Below are 27,888 nucleotides of genomic sequence, written 5' to 3' on the forward strand. Positions count from 1 at the left end.
TCTCCTTCAATTTCCATACACTATTAAGTCAGGATCAGCTAAACAATATTCAATAGCGCACGAGCCTCTTATACTCTTGGACAAGAAGGACAATGATTATCATCAAGATACAGCTCCAGTTTTGCACACTGAAAATCAGATAATTGGCAAGATAAACATGTAATCCTACTTGTGTACATGGGATACAGCTTGCCAAGATACTATATATAGCAACAAGCAAGTGTGAGGAAAGCAGTCTTTCACAATCTTGTTCACAACTGGCTACCTGCAAAGCACAACCTTAACAGAGGCTGTGCCAATCCCCTTGACATTTTTTCCCCCAGGAAAACCAAAAAGTTCTATTTTTATTTAAGCACGAGTACAGCGTTCCAGGACTGTCATTTTTAAACAGCGGAAGTACTGCTCAAGTATTTAAAGTTTTTCTAAACACAGTTCCCCTTCAAACAACGCAAGCAGCTGAAAGCCACCATTTCATTAAAGGTATTCAACTAAAGCAGTCTACATTCAATGATGACCCCTCCCTTTTGCCAGCCTTGTGATGAACTAAGCACGTGCTGGCCATAATTCTCACAGAACACACCAATCTGTATTTTTTTCCTAATATCTAGCTATCAGATTTGAAGGGACCATATCCCCCCTCAAGGGATCTGACGGGATCATTTCCCCCCCCTTCAATGGACTTCATCACATATTTTAAGTATGCCCAATTGAAAACCCTCGCTTCCAACAACATCCCAAGGAAGGATTCCCCCTCCTTTCCGCACCATTCTGCGGTTTCATGTACCTCTGGTGCTTTGGAAGCGAGTATTTCCCAGCCCTGATCCCTGCCTTTCCAAAGCATTCTTACCTTCCTTCATCAATGAAGTCTACTAAAAGTGTGCTGAGGATGAAGACAATGAGAAGAGCGATGAACATGTGGTAGATCGTCCTGATGTGACTCACTTCAAACAGCTCACTGAGGGAGAGATCCAAATGCTATCAGGCCATTCACACAGCACATCACACCCCCAGTACTTGGCTTTCAACGTGTTTCACAGTAAGGCAAGATGACATCACTGCCACCCCAATTCAAGAGGCTGAAGTTAAGGTACAGTCTAGGTGCCAGTGTACACAAGACATTTCCCCCATTTATCTTCAGACAAAGGATAATTAGCCATTATCTCAGTGGTACTGAGAAGACTGTAATTAAGGTTTACATTTGGGGAAGCCTGCAAACTGCACTAGAAAAAACAGAGAAGCTTAAACAGATTAGCCCACATGGGTTTGAACATAAGACCACAGGTGGTGGTGGGGAGAGTACCTCAAAGCAAAGGCTAGTTAGTATTTTCAATCAATTTAATGGAAAATCTGAAGTTAACTCACTCCAAGAGGGACCTGCGGGCAGTAAAGATCTTCCCATGTTCTGGAGGAGCCCTCAAGGTCCTGCAAACACAGATGAGAACATTTGAGACAAGAACGGAAATAAGGCTTCCAGGAAACATAACCTTGTTATACGAACAGCTTAAAACTGACTTACTTGGCTTTGTGCAGTTCCTTCTCTGCACAGGAAGCTGGGAAGAGGGAGGCTGAAGATGAGGAGTCCAGGAGTGCTGATTTAGCCACTAAACTGTTCACAAACTCTGTGAAGTGACTGTCCACTTCCTTCATGAAAGCTGGCTTCAATTGCTGACAGTAAAAACAGAGTAGAAGATTGTTTAATTCCCTGGATACATTTTCATAAAATATTTATATTCCCTTTTATTCCAGAGCAGAACAGTGCAAGGCATCAAGAAGACATCCCTGTACCATCTGCCTACAGTTGGCACCAACTTGGGCAAGATGAGGGGCTTATCCTGGCCTGTTCATGTACCTCAGGCCAGAGGACTTTGAATAACGTTCATCATCTCCATCAGACAAAACACTGAGGAGCAAAGTAAACATACTGCTCTTGGTATGCTTTTGGTCTGGAGTGGCAGGTATTTCACATTTTTCATGGTGCCAAGAAGGTTCAACTAAATTTAATACATGAGCCCCAGAAAAATTTCTCAATTTTAACTGGTTACACCCTTAGCATACGAAACAAGCATGAACAAGATTTACTTTTTAGTCCATATAGTATTATTAAGGGGAAAACAGATCTTTTCAGGCTTGTGGCTAAACAATCATCCTTGATGTTCTTATGCATTAATGCAGAAGTGATCTCAATGACATGACTGCAGGAAGAAGGACCAAATTTATCCTTCCACTGCTACCACTGTTTGGATGAAAACTTTCACATACGACTGAAGTTACAGAATGTACAGAAAATTTTCATGAAAGCAAAATACTAGGTAACTGTTAAGTGTTAAGACTGAGCAGTGAGAGACACAAAACTGGTAGGCAGCAAGACTGAAGTTCAAGAACTCATGGGGTCAAATATCCCACTTGAATCTCCTACACTCCCTTTTCTTCGGATAACTTTATACAAGTTATCTTCTCCATTAACAGCCAGTTGTGACAAAATTTCACCATTTTTAGCCTATTCATATTTTTCTTCTCTCATTTTAATAGACAAAGGCAACTTCTGAAGCATCTGGTTTACTAAAGACCTTGACGTCTAGAGGGTTCATGAAAAATCAGAGATGAGCATTCCCCTCTACCATATTTTTGGAAAAATGCATTGATAGGGTGCAAAAAAGGAGATAATGAGTTGTGGATAAAGCATAGGTGACCCTAGTCAAAGACTGCTTGTTTCATCTGATAAAGAGTTTCTTTTCTAGAAAGGAAAACATTGCTTAACCCTCCCAATAATAAGTTATCCAGACAAGGGCTATAATTCACCTGCAAAAGGCAGACTAAAATGCTATGATGTTTCCACATCCTTTTTGTCTTGCCTTAAGACTAGCATGTGTAATTCATTCCTGTATTTTCCTGTCTGCAATACAGTTGGATCTGCTATTCAGTCTCATAACATGAAATTTCAAAAACTTGATTTCCCACCCCCCAGGCAGTTTTAAAAAGTAGATACATTTAGAAGAAACTTGATGATAAAATGTTTCAAGTTACTTGTTTCTGCAGAAAGTGCTACACTGAGCTCTGGATAGCATTATGTTGTGGTGCAATTTCTCTTACTCTTTATATGCAGAGAGGATCCTGAGATTTGCACAGTGGCTTTTTATTCTTATGACTAGAAAAAAAGCATTCAAAATTAATTCCCTCAAGCAAAGAAAAATGCATCATGCATTCACTGTATTTCAGTGAGAACTTTGGGAATCTAAAGATCCTAAGACCTCTTAAGATCTCTACCGAAGACAGTGATTTATGATACTTCTAAGAATTCAGTTCCTTAATGTCAGGTCCTCAGACACCAAATGGTTTCCCCAACACTTGAGCCTAGTGATGAAGCATGGGTAAGGGCTAACCCCTCAGTTCCTAAACGATAAACCTTTTGAGAATGCTCTGCCAGATAGCCACCATCTTCAGCACAGGAGACAGGCAAGTTTCCAGAAACTACTTCAGATCTAATTGCATACTGTGCTAACAACATTTGTCTGACCATCCTTTTGCCTGGGACTTTTCGTCTGCCTCCGGATTCAAGGTTCAAGTTTTCCTCCATAATATCTACATATTTCACTAGTCTTCCTACTGATACCTGCTTAAGAAGCATTTCTGTTTCCCCAATAACCTTCAGAATTCCTGACTGCTACCTACTTTCTAATCTTTAAGGCTTAATTACTTAAGACAAGTAACAAAACCAATAAATCAGTTTTTGAGGAGGGAAGGAAAGAGTCGGGAAGTTAGGCACAAAAATGATGCTTCCTCAAAAAGGCATTTGTGACACTTGAGCTTATTTGTTAGTACATGTTTTAAGTTTCAGTGCCTAACTATCATACCACAGCAAGCTGCAGCAGCATTGGTTTTGCTAAAAAAGAATAGGTACAAGGTATAAGAAGGAAAAGCCAGATAACCAAAAGAAAATGTTAGCTAAAAGCTGCAGCAGTGATATATTTGCCTCTTACATAGACCTCCTTCCACAGCTATGTTTTAAGGAGTCTGTTTCCACTGATGGACACTTGCCATCCATGGTTATCTCCTTCATTTTCCAAGCATGCTTGAATTGATTTTATACGACAGATCACCCAAAAAACTAAGCTAAAAAGTCTTCTCTAGAAGCAAGACTTGTAGACTAACAAAATATATTAATAGAGGATATATTCTTAGAAAATGCTACTGTCTCGTGTGACAACAGCCAAGTAAGCAAGTTTAACTCTCTGGCAGAACATACAAGACAATGTGAAATGAGATCACATAAAACCAGAAGACCCTGAAGTCAAGGTGCCTCAGAACTTTACATTCCTCCTGTTTTGTAGCGGTCAGATCCAGAGAGATCTCTTGAAACAGAAGTTGCACTAGGAGGAGCAGATTAATATTTAACTTAAAATTTTTTCCCCCCTATTTAGCAGTGGTCAGTGCAGAATAAACAAACTTCAACAGTGCTTAATGAAACAGAAGCTCTTAGGAGCTGGCTACTTTTCAATAGTGCTTTTTCGGGAGGCAGAGAAGATTGCCTCTGCAAGAAATGGAGACTTGTTAATTCAAGAACAGGATTAAAAAAACACCCCACTGAGTGCTTTAGAACTAGAACCTGTAACAGAAGACACTGGTGCTCTCTGGCATGCACGTATCGCTACTAAAAAAGTCAAGCAGAAATTCCTGCTCCTCTTGGAGCACTCAAATTTCCATGCCAAACAAAGCACTATTCATTCCTACCAAAACTCTTTTTTGACTGTGGTTTGGTTTTGTATTTTTTTAAGTTTCTCCCCTTTTTTCAACCTAATCTCTCAGCATGAGTTCAACAGAAATTATTTCCTTAAACTACCTTTTCTCTGTAGTTAGCACTCTGCTGAGATTGCCTCCCCCTCATACAACCCCCCAAGGCTGATAGAAACATATGCACGTGTTTGGATTGGAAGAGCAGGGCATGAGTTCTCATTAGATTAAGTAAAATACAACCAGAGCATAGACCTTACAGTAACTGTAATTCTGTACAACAAAACTGCACAATATATCGCACTGTATTATCAACTATTACTACGACCATTCAAAGAGCAATCTAGTTGAGCAATTGACAGAGTAACTGTTAGTGCTTAGCAAGCCAAGCACCCTCCACCCAGTCACCAGAGAAATAAAAGTTATTAAAAGAAGCACCTCCCACCAGCCTTCACTATGACAGGGCATGGATACACAAACAGCCTCATTGTAGCTTCCCCCAGTGGAGAGCACTTAACCAAGAGCTTCCTAAAGCATGCTTGGAGCCTCAGACAAGGAACTGGACAGATGCACTCAGCTGTCACCATTCAGTTTAAAAAAAAGAATCAGGTCATTACAAAACCACGAAGGGGGGCAAGTATGAAAAGAATGCTATGCTGTAAAAGGCAGAAGCTGACCAATAATTGATGAGAAGTCAGAGAAAGTTGAGGGAAGTAACCCTGTAGCTTGCTTATAAAGAGATAGTTGCAAAAGTTCTCCAGCATTTTACTCATTAAAACAGATCAGCTAATTGCAGTCACTGAAACATGACAAAATCCAGCCCTGACCAAGTGACTTAACAAACCATTCTCAACTGAGTTTAGGATGAACAAAAGGACTAGATTTTCAGACTGGACTGCAGATGCACAAAGGCAGCCTACGCATGACTTAACACCTTGCACCTACAAACCCCTTTTAATCAGTTTAAATCAGTGGGAAGTGTCAGTGACCAGCACTCTGCAGAAGTCAAACTACTGTCTAGACCTCAGATACCTATCACCTAAAACATAAAACTGCAATCCAAGCTTTGTTCAGTGGTTCACACAACAAAAGGGTCAAGTATCCAGGAATTCTCAGGAGCTTTGCAGTAGATTGAGGTTTTTACTTAGCTTTATAGCTATTACTGTAGCTTTGAGGCACCTTAAACAAACTTGCCAGCTGCCTAACTTAAGGTTTAAAACCTGAACTCCCCATGGTTTGGGAGAAACTTCAGTAATTGAAGTGCCACTGACCTTGCTGGTTTTCTTCAATTCTCTTTGCAGATAAGATATTACTTTGTCTACAGACTAGCATGTCTCAAAGCCGGTGGCCAGGAAAACAAAATAAATTAGAAACAAGAGACATTCCTGAAGAAACAAATCCAAGATGAAGCTGTTCCCTTGAAACCAACTAGCATTCCCTGGAACTTACAAAGCTCCATGTGCTTAATAGTCAGAGTGTTCTCCTGCAAGCATTTATTGCCAACACAGTGATTTGCAGTAGCTGTTTTGTTTGGAGAGTAAAGATAACAGGCTTGTTCTATCATGTCCCCACTAAGAATTATTCAGAGAAGGCAATGTATGAAAAAATTCAGAGCTGAATTTTAGGAGTTTCAGCACAAAAAGCAGTATGCCCTTTGCAAAAGACATTTAAATACACTTTAGTTACATCTGTTGTAAGTTACACACCACCTATAGAGGTAAAAAAAAAAAAAAGAGACTTGAACAGGAAAACATCTCAAAGGTGCAAGATATTTTTCTCTACCTTGTAAGTATATACTCCCTAATATTCACATAAGGCTGGCACAATTAGATTACTTCATCTTTACTATGGAATTAATTTTCTGCAATAAAATGAAGCAAGAGAGCAGAACGATTTGCCCTGAAGAACATGCACACTACAAAACAATGGTTAACGAGGAGGGTGCAGTTCATTGTTAGCTAACTTCATTTAATTTAGGCATAAATCACCTTAACATAATTCAAAACAATGGCAGCTCAGACAGAGATTACATTAAAAATACTCAGTGCTGTTTTCTTTGAGGATATTGCTCACTGACAGAAAGAATGGGTCAAAGGCTCAGGAAGGTCATCTCTACAGCCAGAGCGACAGAAGCTGTGGGATACAGGCTACACACTACCCTTTATTCAATGGATAGCAGGACGCAGAGCATTTTAAAAACCAAATATGCCAGCATGCTAGCTGATAATCACACTGCCAAAAGTTAGGTAAGGGAAGTTCCATTTTATTTACAGGCCTCAAAGTTCATTCTTATCTTTGGACTTCAACCTATTGGGGTCAAGTGCAACAGAACGTATTTGATAATACTACCCCTCTCGTGCAAAGTAGAAGAGAAGGCAAGGAGAGAAAGAGGGCCGTATAAGAGTCACTGCACTCAAGCTATAATTGAATAGGGATTTGTGCTCCAAATACACGACTCTCCAAAAGACGTTCAGGGTCAATTATCCCACTCCCCCCCACAAGCAAGCATTAGAGTGTACTTACCTCAGCTTCTGCTATTAGCTGCATTTTCCTTGTTATCACATGGTCAACATCAACCCGGCCTAAGGAAAGAAAGCAAATATGTTAACACTTGCATTTTCAGTAATGTGAGCTGCATATCTGGAAACACAGAGAGCATAACATACAGTAGCTCAGTCACTGATTTTTCATTAGTGCTTCTGGCTTCTAATAAGGGAGGTTCAAAACAAAGAAAGAAATTCATAAGCTATGATGAAGTATTTTCAACAGACATTTAGGATCCCAGCATAAGGCAGTCAACAGCTGATAACATGTTGGATTTTCAAAAGCTTTGTTTTCCATCAGCAACTCTGCAAATCTTCCCAAGGTCCCTAAACATATTCAGCCTTGAAACAGCAATTAGAACAACCCTTAGAAGGTCATATCCAAGTGTGCTGATCTTTTATCAGAGCTTTATCTTATGCACAGTGAACTAGATGTTGTCTGTAGGTCTCTGCATTGCCAATAGATGAGGCAGTCAAGTCACAACTACCTGTAAAATACCATAACCAGCTCTGAAGAAACACTAAATGGCAAGTTGGAAGGTTCAAACCTGGCTATTCCCACTCCTTTCATCCCCCAGGAGAAGCACTAGATATCAGTCTGACTGTATTCTTCAATGTGTTTCATTGCTTAAGCAGTCAGGTATAACCATGCTGTGAACATCATCTAACTTTTACCATTACTAATACCACTGGCTAATATGTAAAGCCTCAAATATCACCTTTCTTTTGCATAAAGAACTACATACATCTGAGATGCCTCTGACATCAAGGGAAACAACATATACAAGTCAGACTTCAGACTAGTTGAGTTTTAAGACAAGGTTTGTCTGCAATGGTTACAGAGTGCTCGCAAGCCAGCTGGTGTTTCACTTCTTCAATAAGAACACCCCAAGATACTTAAAACAGACCCTTGCATGTGAAGGAAAAGCAAGATTAAAGCAGCAGTATCCACCCCCCAAAATACTAGTCAGGTTTAAAGATAGCAACAAACCTTGTGCTTGTTGTTTGGCAACTACAGCTACAACAGTACCTTACACATGAACACATGGTTAGCATTACAACTTGCACGCTCAGTTTCTAAGACAACATTACCACTTTTAGAAAAAGAAGGTTCTGAACTGATTCCCTAGTAACATTTCCAGGGAAGCATGAGCTAATGGATTTGCCATAGAAGTGCCAGTGTTGTGCTGCTGTGTGACAAGAAAAACAGATTCATAGCAATATCACAGTTTATAATACAGCCTCCTTGTCTCGTCCTCCTTTTATGTGCACAGCCTATGTACACAAAATGTAGTGTGTTGCTCTAATAGAAGCAAGTGCTTCTATGATGAACACTGGTCTGAAGGTGCTCTCATGAGCAATTAGTTATAAGAAGTTTGGGTAGATCTGCTTCAGAGATGACTCCAATTCCAATATTGGAGAATAGTTAAATGAAACAAGAAAACAAGAGACTATCTTCAATGAAACTACACTCAGTTGTTCAAATTCCTCCCCCTGCCCCACCCAAGGAAGAAGATGGGGGTTTTGTCCATAAAAACTGCTACACAAGCTATAGACTTAAGAACAGGCCAGCAACAACAGCCTATTACTTAGCAGCCTTGCAATGCAACAACAAACAAGGAAACTGCTTAACACTATGAATTTTTGGCTGCATGCAAAGATCCATTTTTACAAAAATAGAATTCCTGGTTGCTAAGCATCTCACCTCCAAGACAAATAAATTACCTCAGCATTTAAATTCATCATGCTGTTACACTTGCTGAACAGCAGCAGTTTGGAAAACAATTTGAGTGTAAAATACTGCTAGAGGGTCCCTCGTCCCGCTCAGTCCCACTCAGCTCGTCTCAAACAGATTCTCCCCCAATAAATTAAAAAAAAAAAATTCAAATCAGGTTTTTCCAGAAGCAGCAGAACTGTATCCTGTTCGTATCATCTCAATGGCTCTAATCCCTCACTGTGCCACTCCACAACTGTATTCACAGCTCCCTCTCCTACACCGAGAACCACTTTGCACTTACCTGTTAGAAAGCAGACCAGACAGAGCTACTGAGCTCAAAGCACAACCAACCTTTTCCTGTAGAAAGGTAAGAATTTGTGTCTCTTATCCAGCTGTGAGCCTTCAAGACACTATCAAGTTTGCTTGAAGCTGTTCAACATGGCCAAAGAGGACAGACAGGACACATGAAATTTAAGGGGTTACACTATTTCCTTTGTAAGCTAAGCTAAAAATAAATAACCACTGCTTTGACCATTTATTTCCTGTCAGATCTTGCATTCAAAGCCTCAGTTATAATAACTACCCAGGAGTGGCTCACTTTGGAAATGAAACAACCTTTTTGATTTACAATGCCTTAATGATGGATATACCAGTTTTACAGATACCTAATGCACAGCCCTAATGGTTGGAGGAAATGAGACCAGTCTCTGACCTGCTGACACTGCAATTGCTAAATGGTAGGCAGTGTCCCTCCTATCACTTTATTCACCCACACACCAGTGTGTAGGCACAGCATCTTTCAAAAGGCTTTAAAATCAAGATATCTCCGTGTCTTCAGTATACACATCACCTATAACAAAATAAAAGCACCTGCAAGCTTGTTGCTTCTTTCCCAGAACAGAGTCCTGTGTAGAAGAAAATCCACCCCAAAACAACAACTCATTCTGCTGTGTTGCATTGCCCCATAAACTCAAGCTGCTTCACAAGGCAGATGCCAGAGAACACAAACTCATCATCTTCTTGCATCACTCATCTTCTGTTGTGCAAGCTGCTACTAATGTTCTGTGAGGTCATTCACGAAAAGAACCATCATGTGATTTTGAGTCTAAAAGGAATTATGCACTGCTGAGAAGTCCAAATCCTCATTTTTCTTTGACGCTGAAAATGAAGTCTGGATCCCTCTGTGTCACTTTGGGATTGCAAAGGCAACACCATTACAAAAATGGACTCAAGGCTTCACAACACAAGCAATATTATTAAAATACACATCTTAGCATTTAAAACAAGATGGGATACACCTTAAGAAAATGGGAAATATATTTAAAGTGATAAGGAAGAAAATCTTCTTTGAAGACTAGTATGAAATACTAGCAAGTTTCACAGGCTTTGCTTTGGAAGAGCTTTACTCACAGGGAGAAGTTCTAGCTTAATGGGAGTCATGCTCCTTTCCCAAAGACATTGATAAGATCTTTCGCTGACCACTTGTTTTGGGCTTGTAGACATTGATCTTGTAGGATGCAATAGCCCTGCACAGCCCAAATCCCAAGCAGGTTCAACAGGCAGAAGGGGGGTGGGGGGAGCGGGGGGAGAAAAGAAAAGAAAAAGAGCAATTTAAGTGTAAGCTTTGTTTCCATAGGAAACCAGGATAACAAAAGATCACTTGAAGATTGAGAACCAACACTTATTGCTGAAAACTTGAGCATCTTAGGTTTCACAGAAGACTTACACACTATCTTTCTTAAAGGATCCCATTGTCCTTTTTTCAGCCTACTCTAGCATATGTTACAGATAAGTGACATTTGAGATGACTAGAGAAGTGTCCCATTCGTATGATCTGTTAGTGCTGCAGCTGGGGATCCAACAAAAACAGCTTCTACGTGAGACACTAACCAGCACTCTACTAAGCAAGCTCTCAAAAATTAACTGTGTTTAAAAGCATTCATTTTATTTAACCGCTACACTCTGCAATTACCACTGAGGGCACAAGTGGGAATAAGTCATTTGAGTAATGCTGTGGCTTGCGTGCAGTGTTATCCAGCCTGCAGCCCAGCACTCAAACCTGTTGCCACTCAAACTGTTCCTGCATTGTGGCAGTAAGCACATTACTGAGCAGTCAGAACAACCCAGGGAGACTACTGCTATCTAAATCCCTGCACAGCATTCAAGACAAAAATGCCCTTCACAGAGAGGCTAGGAAAAGCACACAAACAGGCTTTAGTTTATTGACACTTTAAAAAAAACTAACAAACAAAAAAAAATCCAAAAAAAGACATGCTTCTCAAAACAACCAAGCACACCACCCAGTTCAGAAGCATTTTCCCCTAAGGATGTCAGGATCTGTTTAGCTTCAGGATCTTCATGGAAAATCACAGATACAAACTGTACCAACACTGTCCTTCTCTACAACAGTTTGAAAATACTATCTTCAGTTTGAAAATACTATCTTCATTATTTCTTGATCAGACAACTTGCCATTCAAGATGTTAAATCAACATAGGCAGAAAGATTTCATTACTGTCAGATACCTGGATTGAACGGCTCCCTCCAAAAACACTGAAGATGTTATCTGAAGGAAAGCAATGCTAAAGCCAACCTAGTGTGTGGCTACAGCACGAAGAGGGAGTCTTCCATATACAACATATGCTAATAATTTAATGCTTATAAGCCTTATTCTTACTTACAGTTATTTATTTGGCCATTCAGCAGATAAGATGCAAGTTATGACTAGATTGCTTCCAGAGCTCAGCTGATCTGCCTCAAGAATGCACAGGCCATAGGTCACTGCACCACAGTTGGGCAACAAATTCAGTTTAAAGTCATTTCTGCAGGGACATGGGACCCAAACAGCCTCTTCACTAGCAGGAAGAAACACCAGCGTTGTCTTAGGTCATGCCACCACGTCCACAGGCACTTCAGAAGTAACTGCTCAGCCTTCACCAAACCCCCAGGTTGCAAAACATGAGATCACCTAGAATTACCAGAACCTAGCTAGTCTCAGACAAGACAGCTCTGTTTGATCCATCAGCCAGAAACACATCCAAGATACTCAATTCAAGTGGCTTCATGCCAAATTCACTAATCTGTAAGAAATAGCCCGTTGATACAATGAACAATTACTGCTGTGAGTCAGACTGCAAACCCTAAAGCTTTCCAAATTGCTCCCTGTTTCAGGGCTCCCTCCTCCTCCATCTATCACCAGGCGCACACACAATTCATGCAGCGACATGAACTTTTGCACTGCGAATGATCAAAAGTAACCTCTTCACTGGAAGATAACAACCCCTTTCTAAGATCAGCATTACCAAACAGGCTTACTCACACCAAAGATGCCACACAGACTGTTTGCAGATTACTCTTCAGAGACACTTTTAATCCTTTTCTGATTTCTGAGGAAACAAGGGCAGACTCCAAAGGCAACAGTTCACTGTTTTGGATAGTCTCACCTTAGCATTTTGGAGGCACTCAGAAGCACACTCAAGAGCCACATCCTCTCTAACTTTAAAAGGTCTGCCCATGCAGTTTCTATTATGCTCGTTCCAGGTACTTTTTCCTGAAACTGGTACTGCCCGATACCAACATCCCATTAAGCAGAAAAGTCTTATATTTTTTATGTATCTCCAGCTGAAAACGTATAAGCCTGATTTTTTTTTTGACAGGGGATTATTGCTGCCTAGATCACCTGTTGACTCTATGCCAGGACCAAATTAGTTGTTTAATTATGACACTGGAGACAATTCAAGAAGTGATATATGAGACCTGTCAAAGTGAAATTACAGAGTGAATAATTAGAAGATAGAAACACACCAAGAGACAGAATTCTTCTGGCAATCTCAAAGCTATGAATATTTCCACATCGCTATAAAATTTGGGGGTACCAGAGTACAAACTATTCAGTCATAGAACTCAAGAAATGAGACAGCTTTCAGAAGCACTGATGAGGCAAGAAAAACAATAACCTAACCTATACAAGAGTCAGACCTAATGTAGCTCTGAAGCCAATACATGCATTAAAATTACTCCTCTAAGCAGATCAGCCAATGCACTTGAGTTTTAATGAAGAAAGGATTAATGGCCTAGAAGTTTCTGTAGAAAGTTCACACTTCTGGAAACAATTGGCCCTTGACACATTAACTCTTAAGTTAAAAAGCAGATTGCATTTGCTAATCGGGGAGGATTAAGGATGGGAAATCACATTAGTCATTTAGTTTTCCTGCAGAAATAATACTTGCATACAGGAGACAGTCTTGACCTGGTTAGAGTCCCTTGACTGCAATACACATGCATCTTGTCTAAAATTCTACACAACACCCAGTGTTAAGATGCTATGGTATAAAAAGGAAGTTGCCAGACAGCAGATCATTAGCCTTATGCGGCCTTTGTACACATCAGGAGTAATGCCTTAGAAAGAGCTATTCAGAAGTGAATAACTAGGACAAAAGAAAGTGAGGAAAGTCTATGGCTACTGATTTTGAGAAATTCTTCCACCTCAGCTGTGCTTTCACAGAAAGCCCTACCAAGTTATGCAAGCACACTGGACTACATCAAAAGGCCACTATCTGGAACATGGGAACACTTCAACTTTATAAGGCTTCAACCTTTGTTTCACAGAGGTCCTGATCTAACCCCCCTATACGGAGGAATTCCTGACCATCTTCCTCCTGGGCCTATAATGTGGTCAGGCAGGCTCATGCCTCCCACCTCCCTGCAGTATTCCTGTTGTGCCCATCACTGTGCTGAGCAAAAAGTCTGCAAGAACTTAACGCTTCAGTCCTTCTGACACTTCTGTTGAATTGGCAGCAACCCTGGAAGATAAGAGGGTACCTCACCTTCATTAATCAGGATTCCTCCCCACTGTCCTTGCTGTCCTTCACTGTAGTTTGTACTGTATTAAAACAAGACTGCACTGATCTGAGCCAACCCACCAGGCACGTGTACATGCATGAAAGCCCGGTACACTTTCAAGAGATGTTTACTTGCTGTGCACGCACAGTATCTTACCTGCAGTGACATTATGCCACATCTGAGGTATTACAATGAAAGGCTCTTAAAGACAAGCACACCCACCTATCAAGTCCTAATTAGCACAGCTATATTTGCTCTTTACCCACGAGCCTGAAAGAACTCAAACTCATGCAGAAAAGTTAAAGTGTTTCAATATGTAGAAAGGTAGAAGTCTGCTTCAAAACTCATCATAACTGTTTCCCAGTAGCCCTCAACTCCATGCAATTTTCTAAAAACAGCAGTAATGGAACAGTCCCATTTGATTCAATTAAAATGATCATACCACCAACAGCTTAAAATCCCCGTTCTCTAAACAGTTTGTGGGATGGCTTTCTCTCCAACGTGTTTTTTTGCAAGAAGAAATCTGACTTGTACCAAACTTAAATTTGCCCCAACTCCCATTTCAGCTGAAGGAAGTACTATGAAATAGCGACAGTATTCTGAAGCATACCAGTAAGAGTTACCTCCCTGAGTCACTGGCACTTTGGAACTTATACTGGGTTTGGAACTTATACTCATGTGGCACATTGCGATAAACCAGTTAAGCTTTTTACTTATTCTGTCTCCCAAAGAGAAAGGAAACAAGCTGTATTTCATCACCAACCTCCTTATCACTGGCTGGAATGTGGTATAGCATAACCCAGGAATTAGAGACAGTCACAATGTCCACAGGCAAACCCACGCATACTGCCACAACCATCCCTGCAGCTCAAGGGACAGGACAGAGGCAGCAGTGACCCGTCCACAAAGCCAACTATAAGCCACATATTTTTTTAAGGTAACCACAACAGACATGAATACAAACCTAAATGTTTTATTGTTCTATTTTATGGCATCCAACATTGAGACTGGATAGAAGGGAGCTGTTCTGACATTAACAGGGCCCACAGGAGCACAGAATCATCCTTTGTGCCATTCTACCTCCATCTGTCTGCCAGGACAGATACACCAGCTTAGCCTGGTATGTTAAAGACCATTTTATTCAATCTTGAAGGAGCCACATACTTTAAGCTTGTAAAGGAAGCAAGATGAACTCCCCAGAAAAAGTGTTTGTCAGGATGACTCAGAATTGTTTTCAAGATGCATTTGCACCATTTACAGCATTAAAGCATCTCCTCCTCATGACACACATTTGTCCTGTGACAATTAATCACTTTCTTTACTCTAGATCCCTGTAAGCACTGCAGTGTGCAGCCCTGAGGGGAAGTTCTGCAGGACAGCACTCCAAACAACCTAAACCTGCTGAAGAGGTGCAGCTGGTACACAGGGAGCTCCACCTTGGCAGCCTTTCTATGAGCAGAAAAGCTGAAATGAAAGAGCAAAGAGGCAAGAGCCATAAGCTAGAGAGCACACCTTAGAGGAGATCACATGCCAGAGATGCAACTAATCCTGAGCAAAAAAGTCTCACCATTGCTTGAGCTTTGAAATGATCTCTCAGTCTCAGGTCTCCTCTGTGTTTCTTCATTCTCAGGGGTCTTGCAGGTTGTATTGGAGCCAGACTGGCGTTTTCTTACACAGTCTTCACCTGCCATTGTTGCCTAGCTAGACCAGAAAAGGACAGCAAATAATTAATGAAAAAAAAAAAATATTTACTCTTTACATTGTTCAAGAGTAAATTTACACAGCCTTCTAACACTGAAGTCAGACTTTCTTCCCTCCACATGACTTCAGAGCAAGTGTAAGGGAAATAAAGCACTTGTATTAGTCACTTACTGTAGATCACACTTCCTCTCCCTTACTACAAGCAGTAAAGGAACAAAGTAACCAGGCAAGATCCCCCACCACTACCAAAGTGACTCTCCACAGCTCCCTCTGTTACCTACAGACCCTCCAAGTATTTAAAATAACGTAAGTCTTTGTGAAATCTTTAAAAGGCCCTCACAAATCCTTTCTGACAGTCAGCTAGACAGCAAAATTTGTCTTTGGAGAGATCTGGTAGGATGCAGAATCACCCGCATTATTTTGTCTGAGCCAAGCCCCTTCCTGTCAAGTTTTCAATTCTTACTGAAAGAGCAGCTTCCTCGTACTCTGCTTGGCCAGACAACAATTGCATTGCAAACCATGGAAAAACAGGAAGAGAATCAGGTTTGAACTACGCCTGATTCAATGACAAAGGTCACTGCTGGGGACAGAGCTGCTAGTAGGGAACACCTGAAGCACCACAGCCAGGCTGAAAGAAAAAAATTCTCCATTAATGGAAAGGGGAGAAGACCAGAACTTGGTCACAAAGTGACATTCCAACATGCTCTCCATGAAGTTCAATAAGCTCTCAGAGATGTAGCTACAACCAGGGACAATTTTCAGAACCAGACTTCCAGAAAATCACACAGGCATGTATGTAACCACATTTGCAAACTAACACTTTTCCTTTTTGATATATTTTTTCACCTTAGCACAAACTCTTAAATACACGTTTTGTGCTAGTGAACAGAATACATGCACCAGCACAGATAAACTATTAGAGTAGGCAAGGAAAATTCATGCACTTTTAGAGAAACTAAGAAAGCAGAACAATTATTTAAGGATGGATTTCCGCAGAATACTGAGACTGGCACTTCTGCAAAAGGGAAGTAAGACTATGATCAAGCATTTTCCTGAGTCTTCTTGTGTTTGTCTTTCTAGTAGAACAGTCTCCCATTCTCCTTTCAGGCACCACAGCACATAGGTGGGGAAAAACCTTCTGCAACACCAAACAACAAATCACCAATTCAATCACCAACACCATTTCTTGCAGCATTGCCTCTTGGCTCTGTCTCAAGAGATCACAGCAGGTCTACAATCTATTGAACAAAAAGACCACAAGTCACAAAGTTCTCAGCTGGCCTTGTGCAATACCTGATAGCTCATACTGTCAGAGTTTACATAATGCAAAAAGCATTCACGTGAATAAGAGAAAGAACCAGGGAAGAATATGGTAAATCTTCCTACAGTAACTACACGCAGCAGCACAGAAAGGTAGCTGGTGGGACATAGCTACTTCCTACCAGCTCTGTATACAGTTATTGCTGCAACCCTCTTGCCTTTAAACACAAATCAGTCACTGTCATGGAGACATTACTCCTTCCACCTCTCAGCCTTCCCACAAGGTTCTAGGTACAGACACAGCTGCATCATGCTAGAGCAAAGTATCATTTTGCCCACCTGGGTCTTACAACTACATAGAGATCCTGGACAGGCAAACATTTCAATCTTTCTGCTCTTACACAAGAGAGATGCCCAAAACCCTATCAAAGGATAAGAATGGATCGCACTGATCACACAGTATGGTTTATGGAACAGTGGAGGGGGAAACTGAGCGGCCTTATAAAATCATGCACTAACAAGCTATTCCTCAGGTCACTAGTGAGCCTCTCCACTGCCTCCTGATCCAAGTTAAGCTGTTCTTGTGGGCCACATCTGTCCTTAAAGGTGCAGTTTTTCCAACTCTTAACGGAGTTTAACTCTTTTCTTAGTACACTTTTCAACTTCTTCGCGAGGTGAAGGCGGCACTCCTTCCTCTCCAGTGCAGAGTGGTTAAGCGTATCTCACTGAAGGGCTAACAGAAAGGAGTTAAAAATAAAGTTTCAGGATGAGGGAAAGAAAAAGCATGTGTGTGAGAAAAAAAAAGTTAAAAGCAATTAACTTAAAGACTTACTCAATTCAGATAGGCTAAATGATCACAACAAAGCATTTTCCACACTGAAACCAGAACTGTGCTAGGGGAAATCTTATGAAAACAAGCATTTTCCTAGTCTACTTCCCATATGAAGAGAGGTATGTTACAGTACCTAAGCAACTATCAGCACATCAGTGCACAGAAGGCATTAGACCCTCCCTCTAATCTCTGTTAGAACTAAACCAATCATGACACAATGCCAGGGTAACTCCAAAATGCTCATCATCCCCTTCAAAAAAAGGAAATCGCTCCTTAAAATTAATGAACAGTCATTCTGCTCACCCCACTCCAAGCACTTGGAGGACACCTGGAACCATAAACACATCCTGTTATCAGATTTCCCAGCAGAAACGCCCTGGTCCTATAGGCATGACTGCATTACGGTACTCATAAAATGTCTCAGAAACCTTGAATTTCTCTATCTTCACTTTTGAAACATCGGTAATTATTAGCATGCCTTAGGAGAAAAGCAATATCCTATAGGAAGTACACCGCATTTCAAAAGGCTTGGAAGCACCGTGAGGGCACACTTTCTACCTCCAATACCGCTTACGCTAAATAATAACTTATCCCAAACACCCTTCCCATCTCCAAGGTTTTTCTTCAGCTCTTGGGGGTAACATTAAATAGCAAACTCTGCGGGCTACATCCTCGGTATCAGCAGAGCTCTTCACGAGCTAGGCTGGTACCAAAACAAAGTTAAGGTCATTGCACAGCTCACCCGCAACGCGCCAAACACTCCGCAGGAAAAAAAAAAAAAAAGAGAAAAAAAAGACGGAAAGCTGCAGATAACAATGGAAGCTGCTTAAAGCACTGCCGAGGCTCCAGCACACCCGAGACCACGAAGTCGGTTCCCCTCCTCACTAACTCCCTGGAAACAAGCACGGAAGTGTTACGCGGTGGTGGCCGCTGTCAGCAGAGAGACACCCCCCCTCCCCCCCAGCCCAGGCCCTGAGGGCGGCCGGTGGCCTGCGGAGCGCTGCCCGCCCCCCTCCAGCCGCCCGGCCCTCCGAAGGGCGCCGGCCACAGCCGCCCCCCCGCAGCCTCCCCGCGCCGGGGGGACGCCGGTGCCGCTGGGGGCGGGCCGGGCCTAAAGCCGGCGGCGGGACGGAGCGGAGCCGCTGCCGCGGAGCCGGGCAGACCGGTGCCGGCGCCGTAGGGGGGGGTGGCGGCCGCCCTCGCCCCACGGGAGCGTCACCTCAGGGCGACCGAGCCGCTGCCTCCGCGCGCGCCAGCTCCCCGCGACCGCTTCCCGCCTCCGCCGCGCGCCCGCGCGCCAGGGCCTCTTCCCGGGGCTCGCGCACGTCACCGCGCAGGGGGGAGGGGGGAGGGGGGGGGGGAGAAAGCGGCGCCGCCGCCGCCTATTGGCTGGGAGGCGTTCCGCGGGGGAGGGGGCGCGCGGTGCGGGGGCGGCGGGAAGCCGGGTGGGAGGGCGCACGTGAGGCGCACGTGGGGCGCGCACCCCACCCTCCCTTCCGCCACCCTCAGTGTCCCCCCTCCTTCCCCCCCTCCCCACTTTCCTGTCAGGCGGCCGCCTCCTTATCCTGCTCCTCCAGAGGCGGAAGGTAAAGCGGCGGGAAGGTTGTGCCTCATCCCCGGGGGCGTGGGGGGGTCTCCACCCCCAGCCCAAGGTCCTGGGTGGGCTCCCTCAGCACCCACAGGCAGGCCTGCCCTCGCCCTGAGGAACCCACACCCCCGCAGCCCAAGGAAAACTTATTTCAAGGAAGCCGGAGGACACCGAAGTCAAGGCTGGGAGGCCCGGAGGCTTTATCTGTCCTCGTCCTTCAGAGGGAACACAAGGGTTGCTCAACACACGCTTCCTCCAGGCTTCAGTACGGGAGCAAGGGCAAATATTTGTAAAGGGAAATAAAAATGGAGAGCCTCCAGCCTGAGTAGCACCCCCTGTCCCCCCAAGAGTGGGGTCTTGTGGCAAGGGGGTGTTCACCCTCACAGGTTGTACCCCAGGGAGCACAAACTGCAGCTCACCAGTAAGGCAAGGAGCTGAGAAGGGGCCTGGCTGGAGAGGTCTCCTGCTCTCCTTCCAGCCCCAGCCCGTACTTCCAGGGTCAAAAACTAGCAAAAGGCTGGGGTTTGTACCCTGGCTTTCTCTTTTTCTCGAGGCAGACACAGGCTCGTGACAGACGGTGAGTCACAGGAACACGTCACCACCAGCAAACAAACTCCAGTAACCTCTTGGTAGCTGCATTTCAGTGTAAATGGGAAAGTTTTCCCAAACTCGGGACAACTAAGCCACTAATTTCCTACTAGCAAGTATGTGTCAGGGCTATGTCTCCATGTGACTTCATGACAGGTACCCAGACCTTGAAAGCTCATCCCAAACCAAGGTACAAAGCTATGATGGGATATTAAAACATTTCTATTACATTACACCTTATGAGACCTGTTAATAAAACAGATTTATTTTGACCAACATACACCCAAGACATACTCTTTTTACATGTATAACTGTTGGAACTGTTCAGAAGTTGTTTTAAATAATCTGTGGGGACTCTGAGCAGAGCCACTCAGTGAGAAAATCTGAAACTGATGTAGTTAGCAAAGCGTGTTCACACTATTATCCCATCACCCATCTTTCATGCTGCTTAATAGGAAAACTGTGGAAAAAATTAAGAGATAGAATAAAAAAGCTCTCATTGCTGAAATGCAAATAGCTGCATGGGTGATAGCACCAGGAATTTTCAGTTAACTTTGCCCCTGTTCTTAAGAAGTAGATTTTAACACAATGCTGCTCAAGTCAGGCTATACATGATCACTGGTGCCCTCATGCTGAAAGTGCTGTGCTAGCTATTTACACTGAAGTGTCTTGTGGTGCCAGCATTGGCTCGGTGAGCAATTGGAAAAGCAGAAAAAAATAATTAAAAAAAGGACAAAAGACCCACGTTCAAAAGTTTCCTCAGGTTCAGCAAATTGTTGAGTTTACTATTTCATCAAATTAGTAAAACCCTAACTCTGGGTGGTAGAAAAATGAGATACCTTTAACAGAAAGCAAAGTGCACCTAACCTTCAGAGTGAGTCAGATTGCTTTTCTTCTTAAAGAGGCTGTAGGTAGGTGCTACCAGACTTTATCAGCACCTCTTGACAAATCTCCCAGGCCAAAGCAGCACAGTGTGACGGGCACTGAGCTCCCTCCCTGCTCTCTCTGCTTCTCCCTAGCAGAGCTGTTTCACAGCCTACCTCACCTTCTGTTTAGAAGCTATTTACCTGCAGCTCACTGAGTGTGAAAAGCAAAGTGGCTGCTCTTGTTACCTTTCTTCCCACCGTTTACACAAGAAATGGGAAGAAGGCATTGCCGCCTCTGCTTCCTGCCACTCACGCCCATCACCTGCTGTTGTCTTTGCTGGTCCAAATCGCTGTGCTGTTTCATCAGATACATCATTTACTGTGCTTGTCACCACGGTGCTTGCAATCTTCTTTTTTCTAGAGTGTTGTACCTTAATCCTACAGGTTGCATTGCTCAACAATTGCCTAACCACAACTGTTCCTGAGCACTCCTGGCTGAACCACTGTGTGGTTCCCATTTGTTGACGACGGAACCTGTGGCCCTGGCATCCCAACTTTTTGCTTCAGCTTCACTTGCTCTCAGCTACCGAGTGCCAGGCAGAAACTTGACTTCTGCAGCAGTGGTTGTTTCCTTCCTTTCTTCCTTCATTCCTTCCTTCCTTCCCTCCTTCCTTCTTTCCTTCTTCTTTCTTCTTTCTCGCTTTCTCTCTTTCTTTTTCTCTCTTTCTCTTTCTCTTTCTCTTTTTCTTTCTCTCTTTCTTTCTCTCTCTCTCTTCCTTTCCTTCCTTTTCCTCCCTTCCTTCCTTCTTTTCCTTCCTTCCTTCTTTTCCTTCCTTCCTCCCTCTTTTCCTTCCTCCTTTCCTCCCTTCCTTTTTCTTCCTTTTTCTTCTTTCCTCCCTTCCCTCCTCCTCCACTCCACGCCCCCCCCCCCCCCCAACAGTCTGCATTACACTGCACGGCCCTGGTGTGCACATTCCGTGTCATCACGTGGGCTGGTGGCTGTAGGTAGGCTTGATGAAGCGGCTGGTGGCTGAGCCTGCCTCACACCTGTCATGATGCCCAGGGGAGCATAAAGAAAAGCCTGTGCTGATAAGGCTGATGCACTGCCAGGGCAGACCGACACCTGCATGGTGCCTGAGAGGCTTGAGCAGCCCAGGGGAGGCACTGGGTAGGCAGCAGCAGGGCCTGTACCCGGCAGGTTAGGGAGAGGTGGGGACAGCAAGGGGGGTGAGGCAGAGGGTTGAGGCTTTCACAACCCCTCTGTAAAATCCATGGCTGGTCCTGTTCCTTTCTGTCATTTTTGGTAGTGCTGTAAACTAGATGTGATTAATGCCTACTTTTAATCCTGTGTAACTCTGATTTATTTTCTATATTAAGATTTTTGGTGTCAGTCAGCCTGGGGAGTAAGTAGCTATGGCTGCTTCTGATGCCTGCATTTATTGACCAGCATGATTAATTCCTTTAAAACTTCTATCTGGGATTTAAATTCAGCCACCCTAGCACCTCAGTACTTCCATGTATTACAGTAAAGTGTAGTATGTCCTATAATAAGCTGTTTAAAGGTAGGGGGTTTAATTTCCCAGTATGTATGCACAGTACCAAAATCCTAATGTGTAAATGAAAGAGCTCCCTCAAGTGGTTAAAAATATCGTTATGTTTCACTTATTTTTTTCCTTTAAAAAAACCCAAATGACTGTAATGTTAGATCTACAATGTAAAGCTGGTTCTAAATGTAGTAATATAGGATCTTCCATTTTTGCATAATGAGAAAAAATGGTGTGGATGTAAGAGGCCAAAACTCAGTCAGGCAAGTGCTGCAGCTAAAAAAAATTATATATATTTAGGAAACTGTAGAGGACTTCAGCCTGATCTGATAACGGATGATTGAATTTTGGCAGGAAAACAAAAAACTAGCTCCAGCAGATATCACGTTGTTGAGGATTCCTGAAGTGTTTATAAATCATAAAGATTGTTTTTTAAAAACTCTGGTTCAAGTTTTCACAGTTCCTGCTATCATCATGTCAAGATTTTCTGTGTAATCACCCTTGCTCCTCTTTACTTAAATGAGGCATAGAGTTTTCAAAATATTTGGTGAAAGAGATTCAGATCAGCAAACTTCAAAGGAAATACAGAAGCAGCCGGAATTAAACTCTGACTTCAGCGAGCAATCCCTCATGGAGTTACTTTCCAAGCAATGAAGTTGCTGGTTTCACTGGCAGATGACAGTTGGAAAGAAACAATTGCATCTCTCTCGGCAGAGGGCAGTGGTATCCTTACCCAAACAACACATCACTTTTTGCTACTGAACTGAGATCATCCTTTTAAAAAAATGAAGCTCTACTGCCAACCAGCAGGTTGCTGGCTTCCTCTCCAAGCTCAGAAATTCAAGTGTTGAGCTTCTTGCCACGACCAAGCAGGAGGCATGACAGCCAGTGTAATTGCTGTGATTCCATTCCTGAAAAGGGAAACTCACATTATTTTTTGAGAAGCAAATAATTCTTCCTTTCCCTGCCATTTTGAAGTAATGGCACGAATCTTGCCAGTTGGGCTGGTGTAATAGTTGGGGTTTTGTTTGTTTAAAATGAGAAGGTTATTTCTTCAGTATATTTTAAAAGGAAAAGATCCTTCTCATCTGGCTAAACATCAAATCATGAACGGTATTGAATCTGTATAGGTATAACTACTGTCTAACCCTGCTAGGCTGAGCTGTGTTTTCTGAAACTGTTCTTTACCCTCTGCGACATACCAGCTTTCTCATTCTGTTAGGCACAGAAACCATTTTGCCTGGGTCCCAACCACATTATATGTGACCATCATTCTTCCTGTGACACCAGCTCAAACCAATCTCAGATTTATTTTGCAGCATATTCTGCTGCTTATTAAAATTGCATGAAAATATTGAACTGCCTCAATGAAAGGGTTTCTGAAGTTGTTTCAGCAGGAACACATGGCATTAAATGTGCAGCCAGCCCTGGAAGAGTGACTTCAGAGAGATTAGTTCCAGAACAAACAGGTCTAATTACTAGTATTGACTCTCCTGCACGTAAGGACTTTCTAAATATTTTTGTGGAAACGCAGCACTGAACTTGGCCAGTGTCTCCTTCCCTTTCCTACACCAGCAACTGTACATGTTCCTTGTGACTCCACAAACTGCCAGCTGTTTTAGAGAGCTGGCACCATTCCTCGTGAAGGTAAGACACAGCAGGTGGAAAAGTAGACATTTTACATCTAGTTTAATGACTGCTTGCTACTCTGTAGTAGTAATCTCTTCCTCTCCATATTTCATAAAAATGCACATCCTTTCTCTTTTCCCTAAGTAAATACGAAATGGTTTGCTGTTGCTCTCTCCATAGCTTCTAAGGTGCTTAGATGGAGGAAACAGTGCAAGCCAGTATTTTCTACTATTTCATTGTCTGCTATTTATCTGTTACAGTATAAACATGCTGACTGCTGACAGATGTGGAAGAGAGTGCTCATGGAATGACTGATCCAGGATGATTCCCAGGACAGTTGTTTGCAGGTAATCATACACCCCTAGCTATTCCATACTTTGCAAAGTGCAGGTTATAGAGACTAGTAACTTTCTACTGCAGTAATCAATTTTTCCACTTGTCTAATGTGGGAGACTTCCACGGCTTTCTCTACTCTCCAGCTATAAAAACAGAAGCATGTTCTTAGTACAGAGCTTTCATACACAAGCTGTAATATATATGTTTTTTGTAATCTTTTAGACTGTCTTCAAAAATAACATTATGAGGCTGTGGGAAAGGTATTTGACTTGAAAGGTGTGGGGAAAAACAACATTGAGGTGCTATGGTGAGAACAGATCAGCCTTTCCAGGGAGTATAAGATCCTTAGAGTCATCAAGGAGAGATCTTACAGAGAAATATCATGCAGGTAGCCAGTGTGCTTGTCAGACACACGGGGAGCACCATGGAGAAGTCTAGAAGCATCAAAACAGCAGCTATAATTATAATGCCAAAAGTGTAACGATCTCTGTAGTGAAAGACACCCCCCCCCAAATAAGAGGACATGGGGAAAAAATAACCCCTATCAAAACCAGGCCATATTTCTCAGAGACGAAAACGTATCTTCATAAAGCCATGGAATATTGACTCTCCATTGTAAACCAAGAAAGAAAACACTTTTTCAGCTTTCGGTGTCGGACAGTTCCTCTTTTCACTCTTGTTTTTTAATTTCTGCAAAGACAGATGACATCTACCAAAAGCAGTCCCAAGCAGGAGACATCTCTGAATCTTTCCAGGCAGCTCTTTGGCTGTTTCCATGGCAATGAGGCAGCTCGATCTGCTGCTCTCACTTCTGCGAGAGCCTTTCCCGAGCTTGATATGGACCGACAACGCCATGCCTTTGCAGCTCCCTTGCCAAAAACTTCCCTCTTCTCTGCTCAAGGCCTTTCCCATCTGTTCCATTCTGCTTCTCCCTGATTTTGGAAATACCTGGCTAGAGAGGGAATCTATCCATGTGCTCCCTTCTCTGCTGCAATGATTCAGGCCAAGGAGAGACTGCTGCTGGTAATACAAGTTGAGAGACTGGAGAGGGCAGTGGCTTCCAGCCTTCCTGCCTTGGAAAGAGGTTTTGGGTGATAGTAACGGAGAACACTGCAGGGGCCAGGCGCATGAACAAAGCAGAGAGAAAGAAAATCCAGATTTCTGTCTAGTCTCCCAAAAGAATTGGACTGAAACTTGGCATTTCTGGCCATAGCAACAAGTGGAGCAGTAAAGAATGTACAGACAGTACAATGCAGTGCTTGCTTAGTGAAGGAGATGACAAGCGTGAAGGAACACTTCCAAAACCCTGAATTCAGAGAGATCTATGTCACAGCTGAGTCTGCAGCAGCTCTCAACAGCATTTCACTGAAAGTGGAAACAATAAAAGTTAAAGTTACAAAGCTGAAAGAAGAGCTTTTGCTATCAGCTGAGGACTAGCAAAAATGGGAGATTATAATGGAACTACACTGGGAGGTGAAGCAATCTGCAGGGTTTGCTGCAGTTGATCTGCATGGGGCTGAGTTGATGTGGTTACAAAAACATCTTTGTGCTCAGCACTATTCCGTTGTTGGCCTAGTGCCTTGAGGCTTACATGCTTTGGGAATATGGATGAGGAGATGAAAACTTGAGCTTGTTTAAAGGATTTAAATCTGAAGATGGCAGGCCCAGGAGAGGGATCCTGAGTTCAGGCATGTAGGTCATGCAAGAGAGGTATTGTCTTCACTAGCAAGTTAATATGAATTATAGTAAAAGTGTTCCTGTTAGTTCAACCCTTGCTCACACAAAAAAAATCCCTCATTGTATAAAGTGGCTGGAGACCCATGCATTGACAAACCAACCAGAGAACAGGCTAAACCTCCTGTGCATTCACTTCATCCTTTACTGCTGCCATTTCTCTCCAGTAGGGACCCACATTAGCACCACCAAAACAAACAGCAGCGCTCACTCCCCACAGTTTTTTCCACTTGTGCTTTCCTCACCAACCGCTTGCTCCTTACTTCCTATTTGTGAGCTTATTTACCCAGCTGCAACAGGCTTCCAGCGCCCACAACAATCACCTATCTTCAGCACAGGAATCTTTTGTTTTATTATTTTGAAATTGTGTCTAACAAGACCTCATGTTACTGTTGCCTGCTGATCAGACACCAAGTTATGGGAGAATCACTGGCATGACGCTACTGTAGTCTATGATTTTAGGAGGAAGGATCCAGGCTGAAAGCTTCCTGGTGATATTCCAGTTAAGGTGTCATGAGAAGAGAATCCAACACACAAGACCTCAGTGCTGAGGGAAAATCAGAAGGTTTCATCTACTCAGAGGAAAAGTGTAGAACTATAAATGCTAACTCAGTAACTCCCCAGGAATGAGCATGTGCCATGCTGAGACTGAATGCATCATTAGCAAATCCCTGAGGCTGGATCTCTATTTCAGACTGCGCAGTATAACAGCTCCAGGGAACATACAAACAGAAGATGCTGATAATTTCACAGTTTCTGCTTCCCTGTGAGGCAGAAAATAGAAGTGCTCTGAAGCTCTTTCCCGAGAGCACAGAAGTAATGTTTTCCAGGGCCACCAAAAGCAGAGGAAGATAGGTGTGTTCTCTGCAAACTGGGAGAAAAGGAAACAGAATAATCTGCTGCCATGGCTGCTAAAGGAGTCTCTCAGCTGATCAGGCAAGCTTTGTGGACTGAAGCTATACAACTCGTCCCTTGCAGCAGAGAGGCTAGGGAGGGATGTGAACTCGGCTTAGGTGGACGGAAATCTCAGAAGCACATACAATCCACAGGGGATTCTCACCCTATCAGCATCTCCCCTAGCAGCACAGATCATTAATGTGCCTAGTACATCTGCCCTTTATCACAAGCAACCCATGGGAAAAACTTCCAGGACAGATGACTCAAGGTAATTTTGTAGTGTGACTGCATGCTAAGAAAGAGTAGACAAAAAGGGAAAGGCAGACAGCCAGGCGGTCTCTAGCACGCTGAGGTCAAATTCCCCTTTCTGTCACTCTCGGGTATGAGAAAGTTGAGGACAACACAGAGAGGTAACAGACACACTCCTCTGTCTGCTGGTAGAGACCGACAAGGCACCAGGCAGACTTAAACATACGCTTGTGTGAGCACAATGATATAATCTCTGACTATCAGAAAGAAGATGCCCGGGTTTCACTCCTAAATGTCTCAACTTCTCCGCATAGTTCAGATTGCACAGTAAATGCCTCAGCTGTATGAAATGTGCTGTTGGCTCTGGGGAGGTATTATTTCAGGTTGGCTGCAGATGGGAGTATGTAGCATGACTTCAGGCCTCATTAGATGCACACTTGACAAGTTTTCTGCACAAACATAAAGGGAAGAAAGGTTTTCTTAAGGAAACAAATCTTACACAGTTGTCCTATGTCTGTAGGGAAGGGAGTGTCTGTCTGTCTGCCCCAGCTGCCTTTTACCTCCCGGTAACTTTTGAGCCTGTTGGCCACTTTTGTGCACATCAGACGGAGAGACAGAGGTTCCAGGAATAGTCAGTTCCTATTAGTTTTGTGAAAAATTTGGCCTAATTAGAGGACAGAGTCTTAATTAATGCTCTGAATGGAGGAAACCTGCAGATGAACTCAACTTTTATTAGAGTAAGAATTCAGGTTGGCAGGGATCACTGGAGTTCATCCAGTCCAGTCTCTCACCCAAAGCAAAGCCAGCTCCAAAGTTAGATGAGGCTGCTCAGGG

At 43.0% G+C, this 27,888-nt stretch overlaps 1 protein-coding gene across 3 annotated transcripts in view; it reads right to left on the reverse strand.

Moving 5' to 3' along the window:
* The window catches only part of SOAT1 (sterol O-acyltransferase 1), a 31,188-nt gene extending 12,242 nt beyond the window's left edge, over positions 1–18,946 (reverse strand). Inside the window, exons 1-6 of one of the 3 annotated variants that reach the window (XM_037404120.1) lie at positions 18,843–18,946; positions 15,398–15,531; positions 7,252–7,310; positions 1,517–1,665; positions 1,363–1,422; positions 848–955 (exon numbers count right to left, since the gene is read on the reverse strand). In XM_037404120.1, coding sequence (XP_037260017.1) covers positions 848–955; positions 1,363–1,422; positions 1,517–1,665; positions 7,252–7,310; positions 15,398–15,521 — 500 coding nt within the window. In that variant the 5' untranslated portion in view covers positions 15,522–15,531; positions 18,843–18,946. Of the gene's footprint in view, positions 1–847; positions 956–1,362; positions 1,423–1,516; positions 1,666–7,251; positions 7,311–15,397; positions 15,532–18,365; positions 18,554–18,842 lie in introns of those variants that run through there. The other 2 variants (XM_037404122.1, XM_037404121.1) reach the window with 2 other exon arrangements.
* Positions 18,947–27,888: the final 8,942 nt, after the last annotated feature.

Source organism: Falco rusticolus, chromosome 11, assembly GCF_015220075.1.
Source record: "Falco rusticolus isolate bFalRus1 chromosome 11, bFalRus1.pri, whole genome shotgun sequence".
NCBI lineage: Eukaryota > Metazoa > Chordata > Aves > Falconiformes > Falconidae > Falco > Falco rusticolus.